General features: G+C 41.3%; 1 protein-coding gene across 2 annotated transcripts; it reads left to right on the forward strand.

Annotated features, from left to right (window-relative positions):
- Nucleotides 1–769: 769 nt before the first annotated feature.
- LOC135497172 (lysophospholipid acyltransferase 5-like) lies at nt 770–27649 on the forward strand. Of its 2 annotated transcripts, none has more exons than XM_064786919.1 (13): nt 770–863; nt 7322–7429; nt 10041–10147; nt 10745–10876; nt 11661–11768; nt 12392–12465; nt 14910–15018; nt 19634–19720; nt 20096–20262; nt 21104–21251; nt 22765–22923; nt 24542–24672; nt 25116–27649. In XM_064786919.1, exons 1-13 carry the CDS (start codon nt 770–772, stop codon nt 25123–25125), a joined length of 1434 nt encoding a protein of 477 aa, XP_064642989.1. In that variant the 3' UTR covers nt 25126–27649. The 2 variants fall into 2 exon arrangements, with proteins under 2 accessions (XP_064642989.1, XP_064642988.1); XM_064786918.1 differs by lacking the exon at nt 22765–22923 and adding an exon at nt 22141–22299 and having other exon boundaries at nt 25116–27647.
- The last annotated feature ends 330 nt before the right edge of the window (nt 27650–27979 follow it).

Here is a 27979-nt window from a genome sequence, read left to right on the forward strand (position 1 = left end):
TGCATGAGGTAACGCCTAGTAAGTGTCTTGACTTTGTCGGCAACAAGCAGTTCCTTTGAAGAACAATCAGGACCAAGTGTGTTGTCGCACCACTTTCGCTGTCACAATCACATCAACATTATCAGGATGATCAGGTCACAGATCGCCGATACTTCAGGGGAGTCGGGGAAAACTCTGGTGTAAAAAGCAGAAAATTTCCCCCTGGAAAAGTGTCCGGGCCTATTGTATTCTGTCGGATTATGCTATAAATGGTTCTGTACTAGATGCCATGACCGCCAATAGCTCCAAATTAAAGTGAGTGATAGAATGCTTCCCGGACATTCTATCCCCGGCTGTAGAAACCCCCAGAAAAAGTTGTAAATTCAACTCTAATAATTTATTGTCCAATAAAGATATTAAAAACAAGATCGTGATATTTGTCATCCGCTTTTCTCCTCGGTGACCCTTGACTTCGCCAATTTGATTGGCGACGTCAAGACCCCCCCCCCCCCGCCCCCCCTCACAGTTGGGCTCCAATGAAAAAAATCTTTACTTGATGTGTAATCTTCAAAAAGTTCACCGTTTCATTTTACTGTCTGTGGTCACTGGTAGATGACGTGGCCGTGGTGCATGTACGGATAGGTGGGTTTTCATTTGACCCGTCAGCTTTAATTCTGTGTAACGACCTCGCTTTCGGGGGGCTTAAAATGTACTACGATATACATATCATGTACAGGGCTTCCTATGTAAACATGGGCTCAGGTTGTAATCAACATGCATTTCGACAATAATGGCGTCCGTCGAGCAGAGTTGGATATCTTCCCTGGCTGTGGGTTTGGGGACTAATGAAAACGCTCTCCGGCTTCTAATTTCGCTCTTGTTAGGTAAAAATTAAACAGTATTACATAAAGATTCAGTCGGCGTTGAAATTTTTCGAATTCATCTTCTGTGTTGCTTTTCTGCAGTGGAAATATTTCGGGCAGATTTGTTGTTGGAAAAAATTGCAATACATAATGTACAGGCTAGCGTAATCATGTACATAATGTGTACACGTCACATGCACAGGACCAGGTTTGTTGTACTGTGTAAAACCCCGTGTATAACAACGTACGTACACACCGACTCCAGGCATGACAGAGCGAACTAACTCAAACTGTTCTCCTTTTCCTTGCATCATCAGTATTACACATCAGGCTACCCAAAATTTTGTCGATACAACTTCATTCATGAGGGAAGACGGAAGTCAAGTGCGCGATTGATTTTCTATCTTCTTCTCGAAGTCGTATTTGATTTCTTTCCCAGCCTTGTTAGCGCCCTTCAGTCACACCCCAGTTGTAGAAGATTATAAGACCAGGTCTAGAAAACGAAGAACAAGTTAAGAATCTTGGGTAGGCCTAGTAATAGTATTGATTGTTCTGTCAATGCTGTCTGTCTGTGTCTGTCTCGGTCAGAGTCTGTGTTGACGTTGACGTAGAGTTGTGCGAGTTGCTGTGAGTTTGACGAGATGTTTACAGAACATACGACGTCACACAGAATGCTAAGAATAAGATTTCACCCAGCATCTTTGACTGCAAAGACCTATTGTAAAGTTGGTTTGTTTTCCTGGCCCTACATTTAGGTACTGATGGTAGGTACGCGTTCCGGATAAGGGCCTGTGCATGTGTGTGCTTTTTTGCCTGGTCCGGCCCTGTCCAGGACAGCTTGGGAAATAACCGACATTGCCCAGCAAAGACTTCAACTTTCCACTGAACTATAGGTAATTTTTTACGAGAGAAAAGGCCATCATGTAGATACATAGGCCTTTTCAAAGATGATGAATCAGCCCCAAAACAAATGAAATGCGCACACTCAGATCAGTCAGAAGGCCTAAGCCGACTTCGGACAATGTCTAGAGACACTGTGATCCTTTGTTCAAGGTGAAATGCATGACTGGTCAGGGCCAAAACAAACTTCTTCGAATTGGAGAACATCATTGGGGCAGTGAGCTGTGTTTGTTTGAGGCTGCCCTTCTTCTGAAACTAATCACATGAGATTTAGGCCAGCTGTTTATTTTTGAAAAGCTGTTTATTCATGAAATCGATAAATCTCTTGAAATTTAATGATAAAGCTCTTGAATAATGGCAACACTTATTTTGTCAGTTGATGTCCTTTCTTGGGGACGACCGTGAATGGGAATTGTAAACTCGTTCCTTAGTTTAGGATGATCGCCATATTTCTATAGTAGGACAAATACTACTACTAGTAAATGATTGTTGAAATCAACTTAATGTGTAATGAAGCAGTACTTCCATAACCACCCATTGTCAATTACCTTCATGATACCTGCCACTGACCTCCGGTGTGTCAAAGTCTCCTCTTATCTACATTGTTATTATTCTTAGAAAAATATGCACTTGACAATGAAGTAGGCCTACATCTCAGACTTTAGTACTAAGACTACATTGTAGTAACAGCCTTTCAAATCTGGTTGGTTAATTAAAGAGATCCTGTCCTGGTACAAATGTTTAGACTAACTTAACATGGCAAAGTAACTTAATTGGTCAACTTCTTGTGCAGCTCATTGGCTGCATAATCACCTACCTATGGGGAATTCGAAACAGCTAACATTTGTCAATGGAAGCTTATTCCTGCCTTAGGTTTTAACCGGGCCATTCAAAACTCCCCATTTTCGTAAGCGTTTTGCTAAAGGTTTCCTTTAACTCCAATTATAGTGTCTTATTTCAGGTCAGGCAATGTGAACTAAACTGACTTGTTGTAAAATGACTAATTGGCAGGCAATTTTCCATTACTTCAATGTTCAATTAGAACAGAATCTTTTAAAAATCATATAGGAATGCATAAGATACAAATTATTGAGAGAGAACACTACACCATGGAGTATGGTGCTCACTATTCATTCTTAAAGGGGGACTATAGGCAGGAGCTAAGGTCAGTTTCAAATTGGTGGTCCTCAGGTGAATTGTATGCACAGTTGGGAGAATTGGTTGCGTTCGATTCAGTGAAAGATATTTGTCAAACAGGCCTGAATAGTTTATCAATATACTGCCAGATGGAAGAGACCCCTATTGGCGACTTAGTGTAACTTTATTTAGCCAACCTGACTCTTGCCTATTTGAGGAGCTTCATAGTCTAGTGGTTAACACTGGCTACCACGCAAAAGGGCTCAGGTTCAATCCCAGGGAGAACCCAGGATTGTATATCTGGATGAACCGGCATGGCTTTCAAGGAGCTAAAATTCCTGGCTCTTCACCACAAGTACAACATATGAAATACTTGAGGGTCTGTCGGATGAGATTGATAAAGCCGTCGTCCCTTGTATCCAAGTGTCCATGCAGGGCAAGTAAAAGATCCCACATAGGTGGACAGTAGCCTATAGTGGACTCCATACCTCCGGCAAAATCCAATAGGGTTACGACGCCGGTAATGATATGATATGATGATATACTAGTCTCCCTTTAACGTCCCTCTGGGCTGAGATTGACCAAGGCTCCACACTGACTGATGAGGTTGCATTATCATGAAATTTAGATCACACCATCTCAGACTCGGTTACAGAGTCAGCAATTCTTGGTTTGCGTCAATTTGCTTCTAATGGCCTTGTCAGAGATTGATTTGTCCACTTATAGAGGTTTTACTAATTCTTGATGTTTGGTTATGCTTGGCAGATTAGCTGTAAAGTGTTATTATTATGATTTCCAAGTGAATGAGTGTTATGAATGATTACAATGCAAGTGCCCTAATTCTGATACAAGTCGTACTACCTGTAGGTCTACTAAATCTTCTGGGACAATAGTATGTGCTGTTATCACATTTACTATCAAAAATATAGAGACACATTTTTTTTGTGTCCATGTGCTTGAATAGTAATAATAGTATCCATACTGTTTTGATAACATGTTGAAGCTATTTGGGACAGCAATCAGAAGTCCTGTTTTTCCATACAGTCTTTAGTGAGATTACAATGCATGGCTTACCATGGTATGGGGCCCATGGCCATGGTAGGATCTGTGTCAGAGATGGATCTGTGACTGAGATGGATCTGATAATCATCACAGATCCTACCATGGTACGGGGCCCATGGCCATGGTAGGATCTGTGTCAGAGATGGATCTGTGACTGAGATGGATCTGATAATCATGACAGATCCTACCATGGTATGGGGCCCATGGCCATGGTAGGATCTGTGACTGAGATGGATCTGATAATCATGACAGATCCTACCATGGTACGGGGCCCATGGCCATGGTAGGATCTGTGACTGAGATGGATCTGATAATCATCACAGATCCTACCATGGTACGGGGCCCATGGCCATGGTAGGATCTGTGACTGAGATGGATCTGATAATCATCACTGATCCTACCATGGTATGGGGCCCATGGCCATGGTAGGATCTGTGACTGAGATGGATCTGATAATCATCACTGATCCTACCAATACCATGGTATGGGGCCCATGGCCATGGTAGGATCTGTGATGATTATCAAATTCATTGCTGTCGTAGAATTAATGACAGAAACTTTTGTCTATGTACGGACCCCCTTGACAACTGCCTGAGTAGAGTTATTCTGTTCACAGACGTATAATTCAATGAAAACATACAACTGCCTGAGTAGAGTTATTCTGTTCACAGAGGTATAATTCAATGAAAACGACCAAAAAGACCTGAGTAGGGAGCATAATGTGTAAAGAGAGCTGTTCGCTATATCAAGGTTCCACTAGATACTGACATGCAAGCTTACAAAACAAATAGACAGTTTTATTAATGAGGTGAAGAAAACCAATAGCAATATTTTGATAAATTATGATCGTCTGTAGTCTGTTCTTGCTAGTCTTACATCACGTGTAATCTATTTGTTTTTTGCAAAAAGATATCAGTGGCACTTGTGTGTTGACTCAACCTGAATAATGACTGTACTGTCTCGAGTCAAAGATTGTGTCCAAAATACAATAGAACCTAGTATTAAGGACACCGTTTTGGTAGTTTTAGTTGTCCTTTTGAATAAGGAGTTGTGCTGATTACAAGAGGTCAAACTGTGTTGAAAACGCCATTCCGGGACCAAAATTGGTGTCCTTATAAGAGAGGTTAAGGTCCGGTTAAGGGAGGTGTCCACTAAGGGAGGTGCCACTATAGTCGTAGTTCCACCTATCATAAAACCCCGTGTTTTTTCAAGAACCGTGTCTTCGCCGTGTGTCAAAAAACCCGCGGGGCACTTACACCTATCAGTGGTGTTGGATAATGGTTAATAGCCCCGGCGACAGGTGTGCTGTAGGTAGGGAGCTCTCCTGTGTTTCTTTCCCGTCGGAGGGGGATTTCGCATGCGCAATACCGTGGCAACTACACCGTGCCATCTGTCGCCGGATCTTAGAACTTGCAATTGCCGTGTCTATTCAGATTCCACCTATCAAAAAACCCGTGTTGAACACGGGTCTAAATTAGCCCCCGATTAGCCCCATCGAGCTCGATGGGGCTAACAGACACGGGGATTTGACACACGGGTCTATTTAGACACGGCAATTCATGGGTGTAAGCGCAAAAGACACGGGGATTTGATAGGTGGAAGTACGACTTATGTACTTGCTAACTTAGTGCTATTCGTGCCCAGATGGCACATGTACATGTACATGTAAGGCTGTAATTATCATTTTCCACCCCCTGTTCAGTCAACAGCTTGTCTGGAAGATTGTTCGGTAGAAGCCAGCTGTGGACACAGTCTGCTCATTGTCTCTCTGTGTTGAGTCCCCAGGCAATCAGATTCATCCTATAATTAAATTTTGTGTGAATGAGGAGAGGTTTGATGCTGTGATTGATACGTTATGCAGTCGACTGTGATCTTTCACTGATAGTGTCGTTTCATTGATTTTCAACCCCCCCCCCCCAAGGCTTACGTGTATTTCAAATTTACACAATAACTCCAGGCCTCTCGGGGTTTACCTGGAACGAATGTCGAGATCGTTTTTATAGCATTGTTGAAAAACATCTCGCGAGCCATTTGTCTGCCTCATTGACTGCAATTTTATAATGGTCTAAAAATTGGCGATGTTGCATTTGTATTGTAATGTAGTACAATTTCTAATGTAAAAAAGGCTCATTTCCATTGAGTAAAATGACAACTGTCCCACTCCAAGAAGAGGGGCAAAAATTACAATCCAACTCTGGCAAGGAAAAATTGAGGGTACAGTAAAAGAAATGCATTCACCCAAATTAAAAGTTACGAGGGACCAGGTTTGTGAGACTTGTGGCCTGTACCTTGTGATGGTATACATGCTTCCCGAAATTGGTGGCTTGCATTGGAACTAACTTTTTCCCCCTTGTCCGTCATTAAAGGCATTCAAGTGTGTTGGTCAACCATGACTATCTTCTTTGTCCCTCCACCATAAGGCCTAGTTTCCCCTTATCACTATTTCGGACACTCAGCGCCCCATTTCAGGAAAGGTTATATTCATCGATGATTGGCCACCATCAGGGACTTAACTGTGAAATGTCTGTGTTCTGGGGAAGAAATTGCCCTGACAAAAGGTACAAGATTTTACAGGTTGTTTTTTCAACCATGCATAAAAATAATGAAATTCATAAATCAGCCCATAAACCGTGACAAGTAGGAAACACACATCAACTTCAACATAGCGCATTTGTAGGATGAGTGAGTTTTGTATCCATGGCAACCAAAGTTAATTATCACATTGTGGATTATTGAAGATTTTATATGCATGAATTCGGCAGTCTAATCTAATTTCGGCAGTCTAATCTCATGTGGGAGTACGACTCCTTGATAAAGAAAGAATTGTTATGGTCTGTCCCGCAGTGAAGGGGGACCTGAGTGTGTTAGCTCCATGCTGATCAGTACAGAGAAACCTCTCTACTAAGGACACCCTTGGGACTGACATAGTGCTGTCCTTAAAGGAGAGGTGTACTGATTACAGGGGTCTAATCAAGTAGAACCTCTTGGTTTAGGACACCCTTGGCCTGAGGACCGACAAAGGCTGTCTTTAATAGAGAGGTGTCCTGATTAAAGGGGTCAAATCAAATAGAACCTCTTGGTCAAGGACACCCTTTGAACTAACATCTAGTGCTGTCCTCGATAAAAAGGTGTCCGGATTACAGAGGTCATATTGAATGGAAACGATCAATTTGAATCCAAAACTAGTGTCCTTAATAGAGAGGTTGTCCTTAATAATAAGAGAGGTGTACTTTTACGTAGATTCCACTGTTTGAAAGTGTATCAGTACTGTAGAACCTCTCTACTAAGGACACCCGGGGTCAAGCAGGTCAACCTCTCTGCTAGAGTGCAAACAATGACATAATGTAGTCCCATAACAATCTTTCTTTTTTGTTTTTCAGCATACCCAGTTTCTCTAATCCACAGATACACTCTGTTTGGAAAGTCACCGTTAACCCAACATCTATATTTCATCTTCTTTGGGTTAGGACTGAGTTACTTCAATTTTGGTGAGTACGACGCATGAATTTATCCATAGTTTTTGCCATAGGGAAGGAGGGGGGGGGGGGGCACGGCTGTTCACAGCAATATCTTGACCAGAGGCGTTTCTTGAATGATCCATTATCCATAGGCTTCCTTGATCTTGATGTTTTCTGGGATTTCTTCGATTTGAGAAAAGTAGGCCTTCGATCAAGCTTCATTGGTTGCCTGTAGCAGAAAGGATTGACTTTAAGGTGTTGCTTCAGGTGCACAAGTGCCTGCAAGGTGCAGCTCCCCAGTATCTGATGGACCTCATTTCTAGAAAACTTGCTGCTCGCAGGACCCGGTCCACTTCCTTCATAGAACTAGAGGTTCCGAGGACCAAAACGTCATTTGGTGACCGCAGTTTCAAAAGCTATGGACCGCGGTTATGGAACACTCTTCCATGTCACATTCGAGACTCTGAGGACACTGAACAATTCAAACGAGCTATAAAGACATGGCTGTTTGTGAGAGCTTTTGGGGAGGGAGCGCTGTGAGCAAGGACCACCATGGAACAGCCCTCATAAGAGACTCATTTATCTTTTTAGCTCACCTCTTAGCAGAGGTGAGCTTATCCCATACCGTGGCGTCCGTCGTCCGTCGTCGTCGTCGTCGTCGTCGTCGTCGTCGTCGTCGTCGTCGTCGTCGTCCGTCGTCCATTAGCAGGGCACGTTTCGTAACTGTTAGAGCTATTGAGTTGAAACTTGGTACACATGTACCCTTATGTAATGACACCTTGGAGACCAAGTTTCGGTCCGATTCGTTTCATGGTTTGGCCACCAGGGGGCCAAACGTTAAAAGTGAAAATATGCAATATCTCCCTTAATAGTAGTCGGGAAATTTTGAAAAAAATATGGTAGGTACTTCTAGCAAAGGTGCATCATATATCCTCCGGGTTTTTGATTTGACCTCCTTTTCAAGGTCACAGAGGTCAAATGGTGTAAATTGGCCGTTAGGATGTAACACGATGGCACGTTTCTAAACTGCAATGACTATTGATACCAAATTTGGTACACATTTACCCCTTAGTCAGGTGATCTCAGGGACTGAAGTTTGGTCCAATATGATTCACCACTTGACCACCAGGGGGCAAAATCCAAAAACCTTAAAAATGTGATTATTCCTTAACTTCTTGCCCGATTGCCACCAATTTGATATCATGGGTACATCTAACAACCATACAGTATATGTCACACAGGTTTTTAATTTGACCTTCTTATCAAGGTCACAGAGGTCAAATGGCATAAATTCGCCGTCAGGCCGTAACTATGGCACGTTTCTTAACTGCAATGACTATTGATCACAAATTAAGTACACATGTACCCCTTGGTCAGGTGATCTCAGGTACCGAAGTTTGGTGCGATCTGATTTGCCGTTTGGCCTCCAGGGAGGGGGCCAAATCCTAAATTCTTCAAAATGCCATTATTCCTAGTAATGACTTGCCCGATTGGCACCAATTTTATATCATAGGTACATCTAATTCTAACAACCATTCAATGTGTCACCAGGGTCTTCTTTGATTTGACCTACTTTTCAAGGTCACAGAGGTCAAATGTACTGTAAATTGGCCATTTTGGGGAAATTGTAATTGCTTGGACCTACATCAAACCTCACACTACATGACACAATACCATGCTCTTTATCCATCTTTCCTCCACATGAGGTGAGCACAATGGCCCTGGCCATTTCATTTATTTTTCGAAGAATTTGGGCAAGTGCTGCATGGAATAGCAGATCTTGTGCTCTTAGCTCTTTATAGCAGTCATCCTCTGCTGAATGAAGAAAAATGCATTCTCGTCTAATGTGCTCACTACCTTGCTGATAGATGTAATAAATCCTTGTTAGATGTCGCTCGTTAACTTAGGATGGCAAGACATTTACCATGTAAGAGAAGAAGAATCTTAAATCAGGCCCAGCTACCAAAGTTGGGGGGGCCCAGCCAATTAGGCGTGAAATTGAAATCAGGTGCCTGCTCACAAACACAGAATGAGATGCAACAAACAACACTGTAATGATTTTTTAAGGTTGGATCTAAATTCTGAATATTGAAGAAGAAGAAGAAGATATAATGAGGGATGTCGGTGTGGCACCGTGGGAACCTCAGCACCTGTCACCTCAGAGGTCCCAGGTTCAATTCCAGGTCGGCCCTGGTACCCTCGTGTGTTAGACTAGAGAGGGCAACTCTCTTCGATGGCAGAGGTTTCCTCCGGGTCTCTGGTTTCCTCCTACTTACAATACATGTATTACATACAATCGCCCAATATTGCTCATAGAGAGCTTATAATGTCGTTATTGAAGTTCAGCTCTAACTTCAATGCAGTAAAGTTTGTTTATTATAGTGTCAGCCCTAGTGAAAGGGCCAGCAAGCTTTGGCTCATGAGACACTCTTTACTTCCAAACTCCTGTCTCTAATGGCAGTCGTCTGGCGAGAAGGCAGTTTGTACCCTATAGCTGGTGGCTAACCAACTGGCCGCATCGGTAAGAGGTCACCAGCGGGCCTCGAACCTTCGACCTTCCGTTCACGAGGCGGACGCTTAACCACTTGGCCATCGAGATCGGGATACATCGAGATATATTCTTCTTTCCGATTCGTTGCAGGTTCTGAGATCGTGTTTGGACTAGCGAACGTTTTGATCATTTACCTGGTGCTGCTGGTTGTTGGTGGTAATCTACCCAGTGTCATATTTTCATTTGTTTTCAACATTGTAAGTATAATTCGAGTTTTTTCCTGGCTTTCGATTTGAGCGTGTCGGACCAACCAGCATTTTATCAAGTTTCCGCACGGATGGTTGCTGTACGACGTCCACAAAAATTTGCCTGTCAACAGTAAGTTGAACACGCTGCTCCTATGTGCTGGTGTTCCTTCCTGAAATTTGGAAAGGCAGGGATTTTGGAATAAGGAAAGAAAATGGCAGGATGAACTGATAAAAGGGGCAGAGTTCGCACTCTTCTGTGATAGAAAACGCATAGCTGTTTTGAAAAAGGGCACGGAGCACTCTACAGGGGCAGAGTAGGCCTACTGTGCCCTTCTCTATTTTCATCTTGAAGAAACGCAATGCTGTATTAAAGGATATTTGAGGGGGGAGCTCTTGCCAAAGCCATCACCTCTTCACAGGAGGTTGTGTCGTGAAGGGCTTAATTCGTCCCTATAAGGGGCCTTCGACCCCAAATCCTCTTGGTAGCCCTCCATGGTACAACTTCCTGTGACCTCTCTGACGTCACAACAGATTGCAGAAAGCAGTCAGTTGAGTATAAGCATTGACAAGTTTTAAATTGACTCAATCCAATGTTGTTGTTTTCAGGGCTACCTCGTTATAGCGTATTATTATACATCTTCCCAAAACTATGATATCAAATGGACCACGCCTCACTGTGTGCTCACGCTCAGGCTAACGGGACTTGCCTTCGACGTCTACGATGGCACAAAAAAACAGGTACAGGGTACTTTGGGGGCGGGATTGAAGTAAGAAGAGGGCGTGCAGATGATGTCATCATGGAAAACGATACCATTTACGATGAGGCAACCAGAACTGCTTGGGTTGTTGCAAAATATGGAAGAGGTCAAAAAGCAGTCAAACATGACCAAATCACATTTCATTTACTTTAACTTTTTCAAGGCGTTTTAGAATAGAAATTGATACCTCACTGACACTGTCGGTATTGGTTATGTCACCAAACAGCACTTTGTCGGTATTGGTTATGTCACCAAACACCACTTTCTCGGTATTGGTTATGTCACCAAACACCACTTTCTCGGTATTGGTTATGTCACCAAACACCACTTTCTCGGTATTGGTTATGTCACCAAAAACCACTTTGTCGGTATTGGTTATGTCACCAAACACCACTTTGTCTGTATTGGTTTATATGTCACCAAACACCACTTTGTCTGTATTGGTTAATGTCACCAAACACCACTTTGTCGGTATTGGTTAATGTCACCAAACACCACTTTCTCGGTATTGGTTATGTCACCAAACACCACTTTGTCAGTATTGGTTATGTCACCAAACACCGCTTGGGAGGTATTGGTTGACTCAGCAAACACCGCTTGGGTAGAGCCGCCATTTTGCCATTTTTGGTCGCTCCCTCGGTTTTGGTCTGCATTTTAGATCCGCCCTTGCGGGGTTTGGTGAGACAACCAGTATGATATCCATTCCTTTGACCACCACGCTCCTCTCATCAGTCATTGTATGGTTTGTTGTTCTCTGATTTCAGGAAACGCTTTCCGCTGATCAGAAGAAGACAGCGTTACGCACGATGCCTTCCATATTTGAGGTGTTTGCACACATGTACTTCCCCTGTGCCTTCCTAGTGGGACCCCAGGTAATCATTTGACCCTGCAACCAGCCCCAATCAGCTTTAATACGTGTAATATATGGTCCAGTTGCCCGTCTGAGGGCATTTTACTACAACACAGTCGCCCAAGTTTTCATCTGCGGTTCTGAGGAACTGTTGAGTGCAGCTGTGGTTCCCATCAGCAAAATATTTTGGGCAGCAATCTTGGGAGGCCAGCCACCATGCAAGACCAGAAAGTGGCATAGAAGTGTCATGGATACAGCCATGTGTCCTGGTAGCCGAGTCGAAGTGTTTAAGGCGTCCGCCCCGTGAAAGGAATGCCGAGAGTTCGAGCGCTGTTGGTATCTCTTTTGATGTGGCCAGTTGGTTAGCACCAGCTAGGGTACAAACTGCCTTTTTGGCAAGGCGCCTGGTATAAGATAGGAGTTTGGAAGAAATGAGTGTTCATCCAGAGCTAATTTTTATGATTCCATATATTTATTGAAAATAATCAAAATTGCCAACTCATCTCCGATGTCGTCTCAGACTAGGGCAACATTTTTTAATTGGAAATACGTCCTGACATGGTTGACCTAGAAACGACTCTTGATGCTAGTCGGGTCATGAACTGAAACGTAACGTTGCTAACGCAATGCTAATCATGTTTTCAGCTTCCCATGAGGCGGTACCAGGACTTTGTTAGCGGTGCATTTGCGGACACAGTTACAGGCAGTTTGCCTGCATGGTAAGTTCAGACACTTTCCATAGAGTTCATGGTAAAAACTAGTTGCAGATAAATAGTGAATTTATTCAGAGTTGTCTCTGCCTTTAAATCTCCCAGACAGAACTTTTAGTTGTGACTTAGTGCTTTCGGATTTTATTTGTTCAAGAATCAGACTATTTGAGTTGATATTAGACGAGAGTTATGTAAATGTTGTGTACATTTTGAAAATAGGCACTCTTGATTGGACTGAACTCTCTTGGCAGTGAATTTTGGTGACAGAAATACAGGTTTCATTTTGTCTGTATCATATTTTTCTGTCTCCAGATGTGATATGTAGGATTTTTGAAGGAGTTTCATATTTTCCCTCCTGAAAATGATTTAATTTGCAGAATTAGAAAAAGCTATGCCCCAGCTCTCTGGAGAATTTTCAATTTTCAAAATCAGACCGAAAATATGAATTTTAGAGATATTTTTGCTGGAAAAATGGGCAATTTTCACAAATTTTAAGATTTCGTTCTCCATCGCATCCCTCTGTTACTAAATATGTACAGTGAAACCTCTCCTAGTGGATACCTCTATTAGGGACAGTGGTTAGGATCCCAAATGGGTCCATTACTATACAATTTGACCTATATAGTTGCTACACCTCTCTATGAGGTATAGCATTTGTCTGTACCAAAGGGTGTCCTTATTAGAGAGGTTCTTCTAGAGTTTTAGGAGCAACTGCAGAATAGCCGGGACACTCTGTGCTAAATGATAGGAATGTGTACATAATGTACAGAGGGACAGAGTGTACATAATGTACAGAGGGACAGAGTGTGCATAATGTACAGAGGGACAGAGTGTGCATAATGTACAGAGGGACAGCGTGTGCATAATGTACAGAGGGACAGCGTGTGCATAATGTACAGAGGGACAGCGTGTGCATAATGTACAGAGGGACAGAGGGTACATAATGTACAGAGGGACAGAGTGTACATAATGTACAGAGCTACTACTATCCCGGCTATTCTGCAGTTAGGCCGAGTTGTATTTTGCTTACATCGTTTCTATCCCCGTTCTTGATTGGTTTTTTTCAGCGTTGGCCTCGCGACTATCCGCATGTTGGCGGGGTTATGTTATATCGCGATTTACCAAATAGGCCTGTTATACTTCACAAAAGAATTCATGGAAACAGACGAGTTCTTAGTGAGTGATGCAAAAAATAACACAACATTGAGAATGCCTTTCCAGTCGTCTTTTGTGAATTTCTTCTGAGTGCAGTCCTGTGTCTATTTCGCAAGTGCTCCTTGTGGCTATCTGGCACCCCTCGAATGAGAAGTGAGAGCTGCCATTTGAGTTGGAAGTGACCATTTTTCGTTTGAGGGGTGAGCAGGTGTGGTCTTTGTCTCTGTTTGTTGAATAAAAAAAAACCGAAAAAAAACACCTTTCGGTGAATAATGAGCAGTGGTGTGTGTAACTTCTGTCCCAAGTCAAATACACCTGAAAAGTTTTGAAAAGCTGAATTGCGCGCAAGTTCAGGTTTTTCTAGCCAGCTGAATTTAATTTTTATAGTTGAAACATCTGTTTTCAGCACACTCTCCTAGAATTAATTTGAAATTAACAATTGAAATTTGAAACTTTGTAGCGTTTACATTATAATTTCTATGAAAATGATAGTGATAGTTGATATTTACACATTGGAATGTTCTAGGATAAGGTTTTTGGCCCACATGATGGTATAAACTGCCGAATCTTGCCTCTTCACTATGGTGATGCAAAAATTTATGAACATTTTTTTGGCAGATCTTGAAATTTCTTTCGGTCTCTCCAATGGCAATGAGATGAATACTTGGCAATTTTTATTTTCGCAAATCCAAGTTATTCCGCAAAAATAAAATTGGCAAATTATTAAAAAAAAATTACCGTTTTTTCCCGCACAAAAATAACCATCTATCTCTTTGGGAGCACATCAGCATCTTTGGATACAAATTGATGAAATTTTCTCTTCTATTTTGGTCCCCAAGGCACAGTAAAGTGACTTCCATTGCCTACTCTGTTATCTTATAATGATTTCTGAAGAACGATATCCTTTGAAAAAATGATTCAGTTCCTTTTAAAACGTATCAGGCACCATTCTATCTAAACATGTCAGTTGGTCCTAAAGCGGTTCAAAATAGTCAGGGAAAGCATCATTGGTTGGACTCGGGGCAGTTGCTGCATTACTGTAAAACGCCATATTTTCCTGCCTTTTTTTAACGACTTGCTAAAATTCCAGAAAAAATAAAAAAAATAATTTTGACGCAATTTCCAGGTTTTTTCTGATAAAAAAATTGAATTTTGCGATTTCTATTTTTGCAAATCACGTTTTCAAAGCCGCAAAAATAAATCGCCCGAGAAAATTTTTGCGGTTTACGGTAGCAATTTTAACGTTTCTTTCTAACTGTTTGGCATGATCTCAATGGTAGTGCTTGTGTTTTTTGTAGTGTGATACCCGGGGCTAAACGACTTTCCGTGGGTGTCTTGTACATAGCCATCTACCAGGTCCTTGGAATCTACTTCGATGAGCAGTACATGATCACCGATGAGTTTAATGTGAGTGTTGCACTTTATTTGTGTTTTTAACACATATGTTACCCGTCACAGCAAAACCAGTCGCATGTCGCACAGAAGATGAGCCTGAATGACACCAGGAGATAATGGAAGAAATTGATGTTGTCCGATTTCACAAAAGGCAGGCAATAGAGAAATGAACAAACAGGCCGTCTCAACCTGCCAAGCTCAGAGCGACATGCGCCTGGTTTTGCTGTGACGGGTCACATATAACACGTTTATTTTAATATTCTACATGTATAATCTTTTTTTGCGAGATGCATTGCTGGATGGGTTAAGCTAAAGACTCCTACTAGTGCCAGGTTACGTTTAAGTCATCAAATGAAAACTTAGTGCCGAGAAAGGAAAAAGCAGGCCATTTGACATATATGCTGAAAATTTTATGACATTTGTTGATGCTTGGCCTGAAGACACTATAAGGGAAATTATCAATAAAGAATTTTGACAAAATTCCTTTCATCTCGGAAACACTTTTTGATAATACAATTAACAATACAACTTATCTGTCTTTTGGCGGATATTTAAAAACGGGTGGCAAAGTTGGCACTTTTTGGGCAAAGTTTTATGGGACCTTTCAAATTCAGTTCACATGTTTTTCTCCATTTTGCGTTCTTTCTTCAATCATCCTCCCTACAGACCTGCCAACGAGTACACATCGAAGTATTGATACTCTTTTTGACCAACGGAAATGAAAAAAATATCCCTTGACTACTGGATTTTGCAAAGGAAACTGCATTAGATATCAGATAATAACTCCAAATTAGAAAAAAAAGTGGCTGAAAATATTCTAAAATCCGGTTCAAATAAACGCTATTTGGACATTTTTAGGGTTGGCAGGACTGGTTCCTTTTATTTCATCTTTAATTCTATCAAATTGTTCTTCTGTCCAACTTACATGTTTAAACAAGGAGTTTCATCCCAAAACAAGACGTATCCATTTTTAGCTCAGCTGACTAAGTCAGCCGAGCTTGTCAAATAAGTTGTTCAGTGGCGTCCGTCTGTCCATCCATCCATCCATCCATCCATCCGTCCATCCGTTAAACCCATGGTGCACATTTTGTAACCGTAAGACCTAGAGACTTCAATTTTGCATTTCTGGATACTTATGGTCAAACTCTACTTTCAAAACAAAATTTGTCGCCATTCGACCTACTTCCTGCGAGCGAGAGTGCATGAAGGAAACTGGCCTATATCGGCCTAGGAGCAGCAGAATTAGTCAAAATATGCTCTAATATTAAGATAAAATTCTTGAAAATCTATTTTATTGAGAAAAAGTTCAAAATTTTAACAGGAGAGGGCGCTACCTGCCTTTTGATTATTTCTGCCGATTCAAATTCCCGCCCGATGACGTCAGCCATCAATGAAGTCTCCTATTTGCCAGTTCTCAAAACATGGCAGCTAGGCCTACACAACAAAAGCAGCAGCTCCAGGAATAAATCACTGTTCACTTCAGCTTCGTAATCGATTGTACCCCCACTTTATTATGTTTTGTGTGGTGTTCCTATTCAATCAACGATGTAAGGCCTTATTATGTTGGTTTTAATTGAGAAGGCGCATTATAAGCGGCGTACGAAATACCGAAGCGGAGACAAAATGGCGGCATGTTGTTTACTCCATGTGCAATAATCTTGGAGCTCAATGACACTCAAGTACCCAATTTTCTGCTTAAAAAGTAGTCTGGTAGGCGATATTATCACTAGTTCGTTTCAGGTAGTCATAAGGTGTTTAGGGACTACTTTCAGAAATTAGTTCTTGAAAATTTGGCCACATTTCTGTGAAAACGATATCGGAAGTGCATGCTCTGTTCGCGATGACATCGCCAATGTATTTTGAAGTGGAGAATTCCCACAGTATGTGCAGTGAATCGGCATGATTCTGTTCGCCTATTAAGTTTTAGTTCTACGATTCTTTCATGAGTAAAAAGTAGACATTCTAAGCAATGCAATAATGTCACTCCCATAAAAATTGATTGGAAATTGAGGGAGCTACGGCATTCTGTTCGGCAACTGGCAGCGCTGAAAAAATACCAAATGGCACATTTTAAAAAGCGCTCATTGGACAACGTAGGGAACCGTCAGAAATGACGTCATCGCTGGTCTAAATAGAAAACTACGGTGGCGCAGTGGTTTAGCATTAACTTCGTCATGCAAGCTTCAGCAACAAAACGATTTCTCATGAATGATTTATTTGATCATCATCAGCTTGTTTCCCCTGATAGTTAAAAAAATGATTTACAATTTCCATCAAAGTTTTCTATTTTGTGTATGGTCACAAGTTATTTAACTGGCAAGGAGCCAAGCAGTTTTGAATATTCGCAGGAAAATACTTCGTACTTGTTAACGAGGCTATGACAATGAGTATCCTCATTCATGGCATAAACTTCATGTTTCGGTAAATATTTTCATACAATGATTTCACCCGAATTATGGTCAGGATTGAGGAATGAACAGTGGCATAATTATGTCAACCAAAAACATTGGTACCGTAGTGAACGCAAAAGGATATCAAATACCATGGAGCATGCCATTTTCATGCAAAATGAACTAAACACCGGGAAGATATTAATGATATTAACTCAGCTGAGCGCCAGGCCCTTGGGCCTCTTGTTGTCTTTTTGAGAAAAAATGGCTTCGAAGTTTGGAACTGAAAATGCATCAGGAAAATATTTGAGATTTTCTTTCATTAGAGTTTTTCAATTGGCCTAAATGCTCTGAAATTTGGAAGACAGACAGGTCATTGAATGGGCATTACCAGGGTATGGGTAACCCCAAAATATTGGATATGGTGCGTATTGGATTTTGCGATGAAACTTCAAATGTTGTGGGGGGCAGTGGTAGGTGCTGGTGCATGAAATTATACTTGTGAGAAGTTTACAACCTTCACTGCTAGAATGAAAGGAAACTGTTTACGGGCAATACAATGCCCTTACCACACCTCAGTGGGTATCGAAGCAATTGTTTACATCATCAAGTCATATGCGAGCTTCTGAATGGAGCCCTATTGTCCATATATTCGTCAGGCCGAGTCTAGCTTACTGATCTGTGCTGTACTCATAAACAGAAGAGAGTGAGTTTCTGAATGGAGCCCTATTGCAGGCCCTATTGTCCACATGTTCATCAGGCCGAGTCTAGCTTACTGATCTGTGCTGTACTCATACACAGAAGAGAGTGAGTTTCTGAATGGAGCCCTATTGCAGGCCCTATTGTCCACATGTTCATCAGGCCGAGTCTAGCTTACTGATCTGTGCTGTACTCATAAACAGAAGAGAGTGAGTTTCTGAATGGAGCCCTATTGCAGGCCCTATTGTCCACATGTTCATCAGGCCGAGTCTAATGCTGGACTTATAAACCAGAATTGAGAAGGTTCATTTTCACCTGCCGAGAAAATGTGACCCGCCATGGCAAGATGAGTCGCATGTCGCTCAGAGCTTGACAGGTTGAGACGGACTGGTTGTTCATTTCACTATTGTCTGCCTTTTGGGAAATCTGAGTGTATCAATTTCTTCTATTTTGTCCTGGTGTCATTTTAGGCTCATCTTCTGTGCGACATGCGACTCATTTTGCCGTGGTGGGTCACAAATGTAGAATGTAGGCCTTAGCATGTTGGTGGTGCAAAATGCACTTTTACCCCAAAACACCCCAGAGAAACGATTTTTTTTCTGAGATAACTGCATAGGGTCTTTAGGAATTGCTTCCAATTCGCACCGCAGAGCCCATTCAATTCAAACAAAACATTAACTAATGGACTTCAGTAGATCAACATGCGCCAGTCGTTGTGATGTCATCCTTTAAGACCAGCAGGTGTCACCTGTCATTCTGGTGACGCCTGCTCATTAAAGGATGACCCAGCTAAATGTGCGCATTATTACTGATCTCTGTGGCGTAAAATGACATTTGCACATATGTTGACATGTGTCGGAAGCATATTTCAAGGGGAAAAAAATGTTGTTGGTGCCAAAAGAATTTTACACTTTTGAAAAAAAAAGTGAATAAACTCTTATTTCTGCTGTTAAAAACCCAATCTGAACTTTTCACCCTGTTCAGGAAACATTGTGCGGCAACTAAAAACCCACTAAAAATGATAGAATGAGTTTGATAGCGAAGCCATCCTTAAAGGTAACCTATAGCAAAACGCTTACAAAAATGGGGAGTTTTGAACGGCCCGGTTAAAACCTGAGGCGGGAATAAGCTTCCATTGATAAATGTTAGCAGTTTCGAGTTCCCCACAGATAGTTGATTATGTAGCCAATGAGCTGCATAAGAAGTAATCACCAATTTAGTTATTTTTACCACGTTCAGTTAGTCTAAATAAAGACTCGTGCCACAACTGGATCTCTTTAATGATAATGTCACTATACTTAGCTTGTTAACCCTTTACCATGGGTGGTTTAGAATCTAGGGAGGGACATTACTAGGCCACTAAAGTGATTTTGCCCATCTTTGATGTTGGAAAACGTAGCTCATTGTTCCAAGTTTAAGATAATGTGGACAAATAAGTCGAATTTCCCTGAATGTTAAATGTAAATAGAACTATTATACTACTATGCTTGGTCCACGGTTACAGTCAAAAGTTATAATTTATTTTCTCTTACTTGCAGGACATATCGTTTCTTGGTAAACTCCTCTACATTGCCATATGGGGCAAAGTCACACTCTATAAGTATGTGGCGTGTTGGCTCATTTCAGTAAGTATATCAACAACTGCAGTCAGTCCATTTTCGGTAACAAATTCAGCTCTCCCAGAGATTTCTGCCACAGACCTCTGCGGTCAGGGTGGTGTCCTTTGGCCAGTATTCCTCTCTATTCTTCTTTAGGGAGCAGGTCTGAAGCCACAGAGCCCCAGAGCTTTGTGGTCAGGGTAGTGTCCTTTGGCCAGTATTCCTCTCTGTTCTTCATTAGGGAGCACGTCTCAAGCTGGAGCCTGCCCTCAAGCTCCTCATTCACATCCAGTAGATTCTCGTAACCCTATTCTGTGAACGTGTTTCCCGAGTCAGCAGTGTCCTGTACGCGGATGATAGATCGTCAACCCAGCTTACTGATCTCACCTGCTTTTATTACAGGAGGGCAGCTGTATGATGATTGGCCTCTCGTACAACGGGAAGGATGAAAACGGCAACGATTTATGGGATGCGTGCGCGAATATCAAAATCCGCAAGTTCGAATTGGCGCAGTCGGGATCAGCTATGGTCACGAGCTTCAACTTGAACACAAACGTTTGGGTGTCACAGTAAGTAAGAAACCAATCCAAGAGCTATCCAGGCCCTTAGTAATTTACAATCCTTCGTGCTGGCCTGGCATTTTATCGAGATGCTTGTCTAAACGTGTTAAATGTGTCTAAATTTGCCAAAAATCATCATCGCGTTCCACAGTCATGCGGCCATTGGGGCAACACTGTACTATTGGACAGTTCGGCACCAATCAGCAGAGTGGATCAGGTCCCTGGCCTTAATCATCATCGATATTATGTTCCACAGTCATGTGGACATTGGGGTAACACTGTACTATTGGACAGTTCGGCACCAATCAGTAGGGTGGACCAGGTCCCTGGTCTTAATCATCATCGCGTTCCACAGTCATGCGGCCATTGGGGCAACACTGTACTATTGGACAGTTCGGCACCAATCAGCAGAGTGGATCAGGTCGCTGGTCTTTCTTGCAGTCCAGTCTGTTTGTCATCCATCTTGATTCTCTGCGCTGAAAATTGTCCAGAATTTCTTATGTACCGGTACGTAACAATGGGAGGGAGGCAATTTGAAAAGTTTAGGCCCATTTTGTGTGTACAGTAGAACATCTCTATCAAGGACACCCTCGTGACTGACAAGTGATGTTCATAATAGAGAGGTGTCCTGATTAGAGAGGTCAAATTGAATGGAAACAACCAATTTGTGGTCAAAACTAGTGTCCTTAATAGAGAGGTTGTCCTTTACAGAGAGGTGTCCGCTAAGGGAGGTTCCACTGTACATGTTTGTGTGCCTATAGTTTGGCGTTTGGTTTTAGTTTACGGTGAGAGAAAAATTATCATTTTTCTTTTCCTTAAGAAAATCGAAGACTCTTGTATCCCATTTCAGGTATGTTTATAAACGATTGCGCTTCCTCAACAATCGTCAGCTATCGCAAATTGGTGCATTGGCGTACCTCGCCATCTGGCACGGGATTCACTCTGGTTACTATAACTGTTTCCTATTCGAGTTTGTCGTCATCAAATTCGAACGTGATGTAAGTATCCGAAAAGGTTCATCATCTTATCGTTTTAGACACAGAAACATTTTTGATCAGATGTTATTTTCCTGGTACAAGTTTCCTGCCAATGACTTCTTCGGTACACTGCCCAAAGAAGGCTACTGTGATAGCATTGCTACACAGCCCGGGTTGTTCAAAGCAGGCTTTGTGACTTACGCTAGTGTTACTTACTGTGGCGTTAGCCTTAGTTCTTAACTGAAGGAGATAACGTCAAGCTAAGTTCATGCCAGCATTGGTGATAACGTATGGTTTGAATACCAGGTCCATGTCCTCCTTGCACATGGTGGCCTACCAGATATTTGAGACGGCTCATCGAGGCCTTTGTCCAGGGGTTTGCATGTTTCTGAGGAGTCAGACACTATCAGGTAACACTGGGACACACTGACAAAGGCTCTTCCAGCCCGGCCAGGCTCCAGCCAGCCACGGACACAGTCGTTGACGTTTAACTGTCTGCCAATTAAAAAGTCATGATCAGATCCCAAACTACTTGAGTTCGCTTGACATCCCATCTGACCTGTGGAGGTGCGATTTATACCGACACATGAAAAGTACACTTATACAGTCCCAGTCACAATTGACATACCTTCCGCTTCACGAAAGCTGTGCACAGTCTACGCTCTTGTGCACGCATACTTGTTCTGATAATCCTCCTGCCCGAAAGGTGGCGTAATTTGTGCCCTGCTCAAAAGTTACGTGGATCATCGTGGATTAAACATTCCTGCAACCTCTGCGTATGGATTTGCGTAGGTTGCTTGTATAGTGTGCATAACATGCACAAATTTAGGGATGTCTCTTTTGATAGGGACTGTATATTCCACAGGCTTATTGCATGTAGTGTGCATGACTTTATATGCTTTCGTTCCAGTTTGCTTCCATAGTGCGAGATATTCCAATCCTGTCCAGTATCGCTGACAACAAACCACTGAAACCAGCCCAGTTTGCCTTGCGGAAATTGTACCAAATGTTTATACTGGGGTACCCGTTAGTTAGTTTTTGCCTGCTAAAATATAGGAAATGGGGTGTGGTAAGTGGACGTAGTGTTGTATACTGTTCATAGGTGTCGCCAGGAGAGGTTTTGGGGTCATGTGACATCGCGTCCTTTTTGGCCGGGTCTGTTCCAATACTATTTGATTGTAAAAGTTGAAATTGAAAATTTTGATGAGCAGCATGGATGTATTATTGCTGACTCAGCACTTAAGTCAATTGGTTGATGGCATGGGCATTTTCAAAGTGTTCCAATAGCACCCTCTATAGACATGTGAACAAACTATGATAAAAAATCACGCCCATTCAGGCCAGTCGATAGTGTAGGGGACGCAACATGTTGTTTTTTTTTAAATTTCGAAATCAAAATTTTCAATTTTGTCTTTCTGCAATCAGTAGTGTTGGGACACCCCTAGCCTCAATCACAAGAGCAGACGCACAAAAAGTCACACCCTCTCAACAACCTCGCAACACCTATTATTATAATCAATGTCGTATTTTTCAGTTCGAAACGATAGTCCGCGACGTCCCCCTATTGACCAATATAAGTAACAACACGTTCTTGAAACCAGGGATAACCATTGCTAGGAAATTCTACAACTTATTAATCTGCGGATACCCACTAATTAGTTTCTGTCTTCTAAAATATAGAAAGTGGGGGTTGGTAAGTGGTAGACGCGTTAATTACTAATTAGGCTAAGGTCGTCCTGGAGAATCGGTTCCCCAGCTTGTCGGGCATCAGGCAGGTGCTCCAACTTGTCGAGGAGGCCTGTCTCGGGATAAGAAGAAGGTAACATTCTTGGTCTGATGGGGACCAGATTCTCAAGGGTGAGGTTGGTTGCTTCTAACTAGTTAACGAGTAATCGAGTAATAGCGTGGAATTTTGCAAAGCACTTGTTTTATGGTCAGATTACGACATGTGAAGGGTACATTGACGAGCTTCACACAAAATGAGTGCTTTGAGGAATCCTCGTCTTTGCTGATGATGTTTGTGTTCTTAACTAATACTAACCCTTATATTTATAAACTATCCTGGCAAGCCGTAACTGATTACACAAGTTTTTAACTTGCAGTCGCAATTCCAGAATTGACCACTCATTGTTGGATGTTCCAAGATGTTAAGTGATGTTTCATTTGTTGCATTGACAATTTGGGCTGTCCATAAAGTATTCACACACCAAGGGGAGGGGGGGGGGGGGTGGGCCAGAGTGTACAAGGTGTGTACAGGGGGGGGGGGTAGGGGGTGTCTATCCCGATGTGTATGTATGCAACTGAAGCACTTTTTGGGGGGACAGTCTGTTTGCAGTGCGCATCATCTCGTAATAATGTTCTCAGTCACACTGCGCTTGCCTTGTGGCTTATTTGACACTGATGGCTAAATGCCATGCACTGGAATGCATTCAAATGCATTGTGTCGATACATGATGAGAAAGTTATTTTTGGCTATCGCTGCATACGTCACGATATGATCGGTACGTCGTAGTGAAGTTGAAATACTACCTGGTATCCACTGACCCATTACTATACTAGATAGCATTTAACATTTATGTGATTGCAGGTTAAAAACTTAGGAAAACGAGTGATTTGCCAAGGTGATAATCAGCCATAACCCGGCATTTTAATCTTACTATTCTGGTGGATCTAGAGTTAAAATTTGCTCAATCCCTCCCATAATACTTTATGGTATGCTGTTAAAATTGTCTATCAGGTTCAGTTACTTTTATAAAATAACCCTTCCCTATACCGTTATGCATGTTTTATGGGTATATTCCCAGCTTGGTTGGTTCAATTCCCGTCTGTGAAAGTAACATCACATATCAATGAACTTTTATGTTATTTTCAGTTCGTTTGCTTTAGTTCTTTCTATCAGTTCAAGAGGAATCTCAAAATTCCATTTGTACATATTTATGTTCTGTTTATTATGAAATTTTGTAAGGGTAGGACCGCAGCCAAACCTAAGGGGTTGTGATTGCGTGGTATTGGAAACAGGGAGGCAGGTAGGCCCGGGGCCGGTCTTCTGCTTCACACAGTCAACCTTCAATTTTAACTTGTGTATCGCCATCTATAGTATTGGAACCAAACTGATAAAAAAGACAACAAAAAACTAATGGATCAGTGGATGTAACATGTTTAAAGAGACTCGATCCAATGGTGTAAATTTATGTTTTTTTAATACATGACTTACTGTGCACGTCATCCGCACCTCGGATGACATGTGCGATGACGTGCTGTGCACATCGTCTGCCGTAAAAAGGGTAACATTGAGCATTTTGTATTTCTAGGTGTATAGAAGTATTTTCTACATCGGACATATATGGTTCTATTCTTGGCCGTTAGTCTACATCTACCTGAGGAAAACTGTGCTGAAGAAGAAGCGAGCTGAGGAAAAACGTACAGATGGAGAAATGAAGAAGTAAGAGGGTGGGGTGGTGAAAATTATGACATTCAAAAAGCATGCGACTTCTATGAATTATGACGTTATGACCATGTAGTGGTCAAATGTTATCTTGAGTGCACCCTGACCTTTGCGTTGCAACTTTCAGCCAGTCCATGACAAATTCATTTTTGATCATTTCCCCTGAAAGTGATGATTACCTGGTTCGTTGAATTAGCATTGAATCTTGAAACAAATAACATTTTTGTATAGGAACCAACTGAATTATGAGCAAATGAGTTTCAAATACCCAAGACCCTTTTTAGTTGCCCTACATACAATGTTACTTAATACAGTCGGATTAAAATTAAACATCCGTTTAGCTACATTTGAAAGGCCTGGTCAATTTCAACATACCCGCTTCATGGGTAATTTGCGAGTTTGGTTTTGAAACATTGATGATGTCTATATGTCTTTTTCAGGACAGAGTAATATTCCCGCTAGACCAACGAAAATATATGCAGAATGGCAACATCACTGATCCTGGCTGTGAGGAAATGTGTATAGCAAAGAAATATATGTTCCGTGGAATAAAAAGTAGCTCTGAGTGGTAGTTTTCCAAAATGTGTAGAGCATCCTTGTGACTCATTATTGGAACCTCGTCCTTCGGTCTGTAAATATTCATGAAGAATCATTGGGACGAGGTTGAAAATGATCGTCATCCAAACCTGCTGTCATGATAGGATATGTCGTGTATTGGACAGTAGTGTTGCGGTTGTTTTGGCCCCAAGTCTTTTTGTCCCTAGTCCCTAGGTTGGTCGGCCTCCTCGGACAAGATGCAACAAAAATCCCAAGTTGAACATTGCAAATGAACTGCAAAGTGGTCTTTCTTAGTGTGGCAACTTGATACCATTAAGGTGGGGAGAAAAACTGTTAAGAAGTTTGTCAAAAAGTGACTTTGAAAATCAAAATGATGTAAATAATATCAATGGCTGTTCAAAATCTGACAGTTCCTGAATCTGACTTTCAGTCTGTCACAAAATAAAATCGGACAACAGGGATGTGTGTCTAACCCTTGGGGTTAAATATATCACTGGGAATACAGCAAATACAATGATTTTGAATCAAATCAGACCATAGATTCATGGGGTGTGGAAGGCTGAATGATGAAGGGCTTGGGGGCAAAACAACCAGATGATGTGGACCATTTCTCCAGCTCAGGCGTGAGCTTGAATTTATCAAAAATTTTACACAGAACTTTTTATAAAAAGTGATCATTTTTTGTCAACATCAATCGTTGTGTGATGTGACATGTTGGTTTTTTATTGGTGGTGTTTTTTTTTTAGTAAAATCGAATAAATACTTGAACCTTTGTTGTTGTTTTTCCTAGCTTAATAACAAACTGGTCTTATATTAGAATGCTTCTGGGAAAACTGTTTATTTTCCATCCAACACAAAAGTGTACGTTGTAAAAGTCGCAGCACCGAAACATTTCGATGTCAGTTCATGCAGAAATGAATCAAAACATCCAGATTGGCAAATTGAAATAATTTGATTGGCAAATTAAAATATTTTGATTGGCAAATTAAAATATTTTGATTGGCAAATTAAAATATTTTGATTGATTGGCAAATTGAGATAATTTGATTGGCAAATTGAAATAATTTGATTGGCAAATTGAAATAATTTGATTGGCAAATTAAAATATTTTGATTGATTGGCAAAATGAAATATTTTGATTGGCAAATTGAATTTTTTTGATTGATTGGCAAAAATTTGATTGGCAAATGGAAATAATTTGATTGGCAAATTAAAATATTTTGTTTGGCAAATTAAAATATTTTGATTGATTGGCAAATTGAAATTTTTTATTGGCAAATTGGTACAAGTTAACGTAGCACCATATCAGTTATCTAACATTCACGATTTAGTATTTTGTGGGTGGTTTAAAATGGTCAACTAGGTGTTTGGTTGTGACTGTCGGCTTTTTTCCATTCCCAAGTTTGTCGCTTGCAGAAAACAGCAATGTTCGATGTTGCGTCCGACGTATAGCAAACTCTCCCATTTACGAAGACATAAGGAACTTTTGGTGCGAGTCTTATAGTTTATATATCATTTATTCATCTGTGAAAATTTCATGTCTATGTCTCTAGAAGAAAGGGTTTGAATCTGGTGAGAAAGAAATTCTGTTTGTATATATTCATGGAGGAATCTTGCACCGGGATATCAAAAACTGTCTTGACATAGTCGATAGTCACCACCTGACTAGATGTAGCACTTCCGACTAGTAATTTTTTTTGAAATGGTAGAAGTTTGTAGCTGAGATATTCAAATTGTATTTGATAAAGATTATTGTGCGTTCTTGATTGATTTTTTTGTAAAGATTTTATCGACATAGTTTGTAAAACTTGATCGCTGTGTTGTCATAATCGCTTGAAAGACAATTTTCTCAAAGAAATCGTCATAGAAGTTTTGTATTTCAATGTTTCAATAATTCACTGGTTTGTATGCTGTAAACTTAGAAATATTCGTGCGACATTTATTTCGCATTTACAGATTATCGCGGAAAAAGATATTGCAACGAAAATAGAAGTCTACATGTGATTGAAATGACTGCTCCATGCTCGTCAAACACTAAGTTAAAACTATGCCAAAGTTGCACGTTCATGAAACAGCGAATATTTCCATGTTTACAGTTATTTATTGTAATATTAGTTCCACTGGTAATGGACTGGATTTGTTAGTTCCTTTGAAAAAAGAACATCGGTCCAAGTTGCAGTTTGTTAAAAGGTCAACTTGGATGTGGGATGTGTTTTTCATACAAAAATGGCTTCGAGCAGGACGGCAACTTCATCAAACAGGATCATTGAAAAATCATTCAACTGCAATAAACAATATGTGACCCGCTCTACCAAAACTAGGCGCTTGTCGCATCTGAACTTGACAGGTTGATACGGACTTGTTGTTCATTTCCCTATTGTAGACCTTTTTTGAAATCTATTACAAACTGATTTGGTCACATTTCACAAAAGGTCTACAATAGGGAAATGAACAACAAGTCCGTATCAACCTGTCGAGTTCAGATGCGACAAGCGCCTAGTTTTGGTAGAGCGAGTCACATATATTAGAACTGGGTGTAGCCATCTGCCTGCCTGAAATTCACAAGCCATGTCCAAAACCGCCTCGTAACACTGGCGAAAATCATTATCAGAGATCAGCATCAGTGTGATACTACCAGTGGCGGTGCATGGTGTCAAGTTTGGGTACTATCCTCCTGGTCGGGTAAATCACATGCCCAAGTTGTCACTTTGAAGTATGTCTTGAAGGGTGGAGATAATAGTCGTAG

Source organism: Lineus longissimus, chromosome 12 (genome assembly GCF_910592395.1).
Source record: "Lineus longissimus chromosome 12, tnLinLong1.2, whole genome shotgun sequence".
Taxonomy (NCBI): domain Eukaryota; kingdom Metazoa; phylum Nemertea; class Pilidiophora; order Heteronemertea; family Lineidae; genus Lineus; species Lineus longissimus.

Coding starts and splice junctions, on each gene's coding strand:
- LOC135497172 (XM_064786919.1), top strand. CDS start 770: ATGGCGTCCGTCGAGCAGAGTTGGATATCTTCCCTGGCTGTGGGTTTG. Junction 7,430..10,040: donor ACTGAGTTACTTCAATTTTG/GTGAGTACGACG, acceptor GATTCGTTGCAG/GTTCTGAGATCGTGTTTGGA. Junction 15,019..19,633: donor TGATCACCGATGAGTTTAAT/GTGAGTGTTGCA, acceptor TCTTACTTGCAG/GACATATCGTTTCTTGGTAA.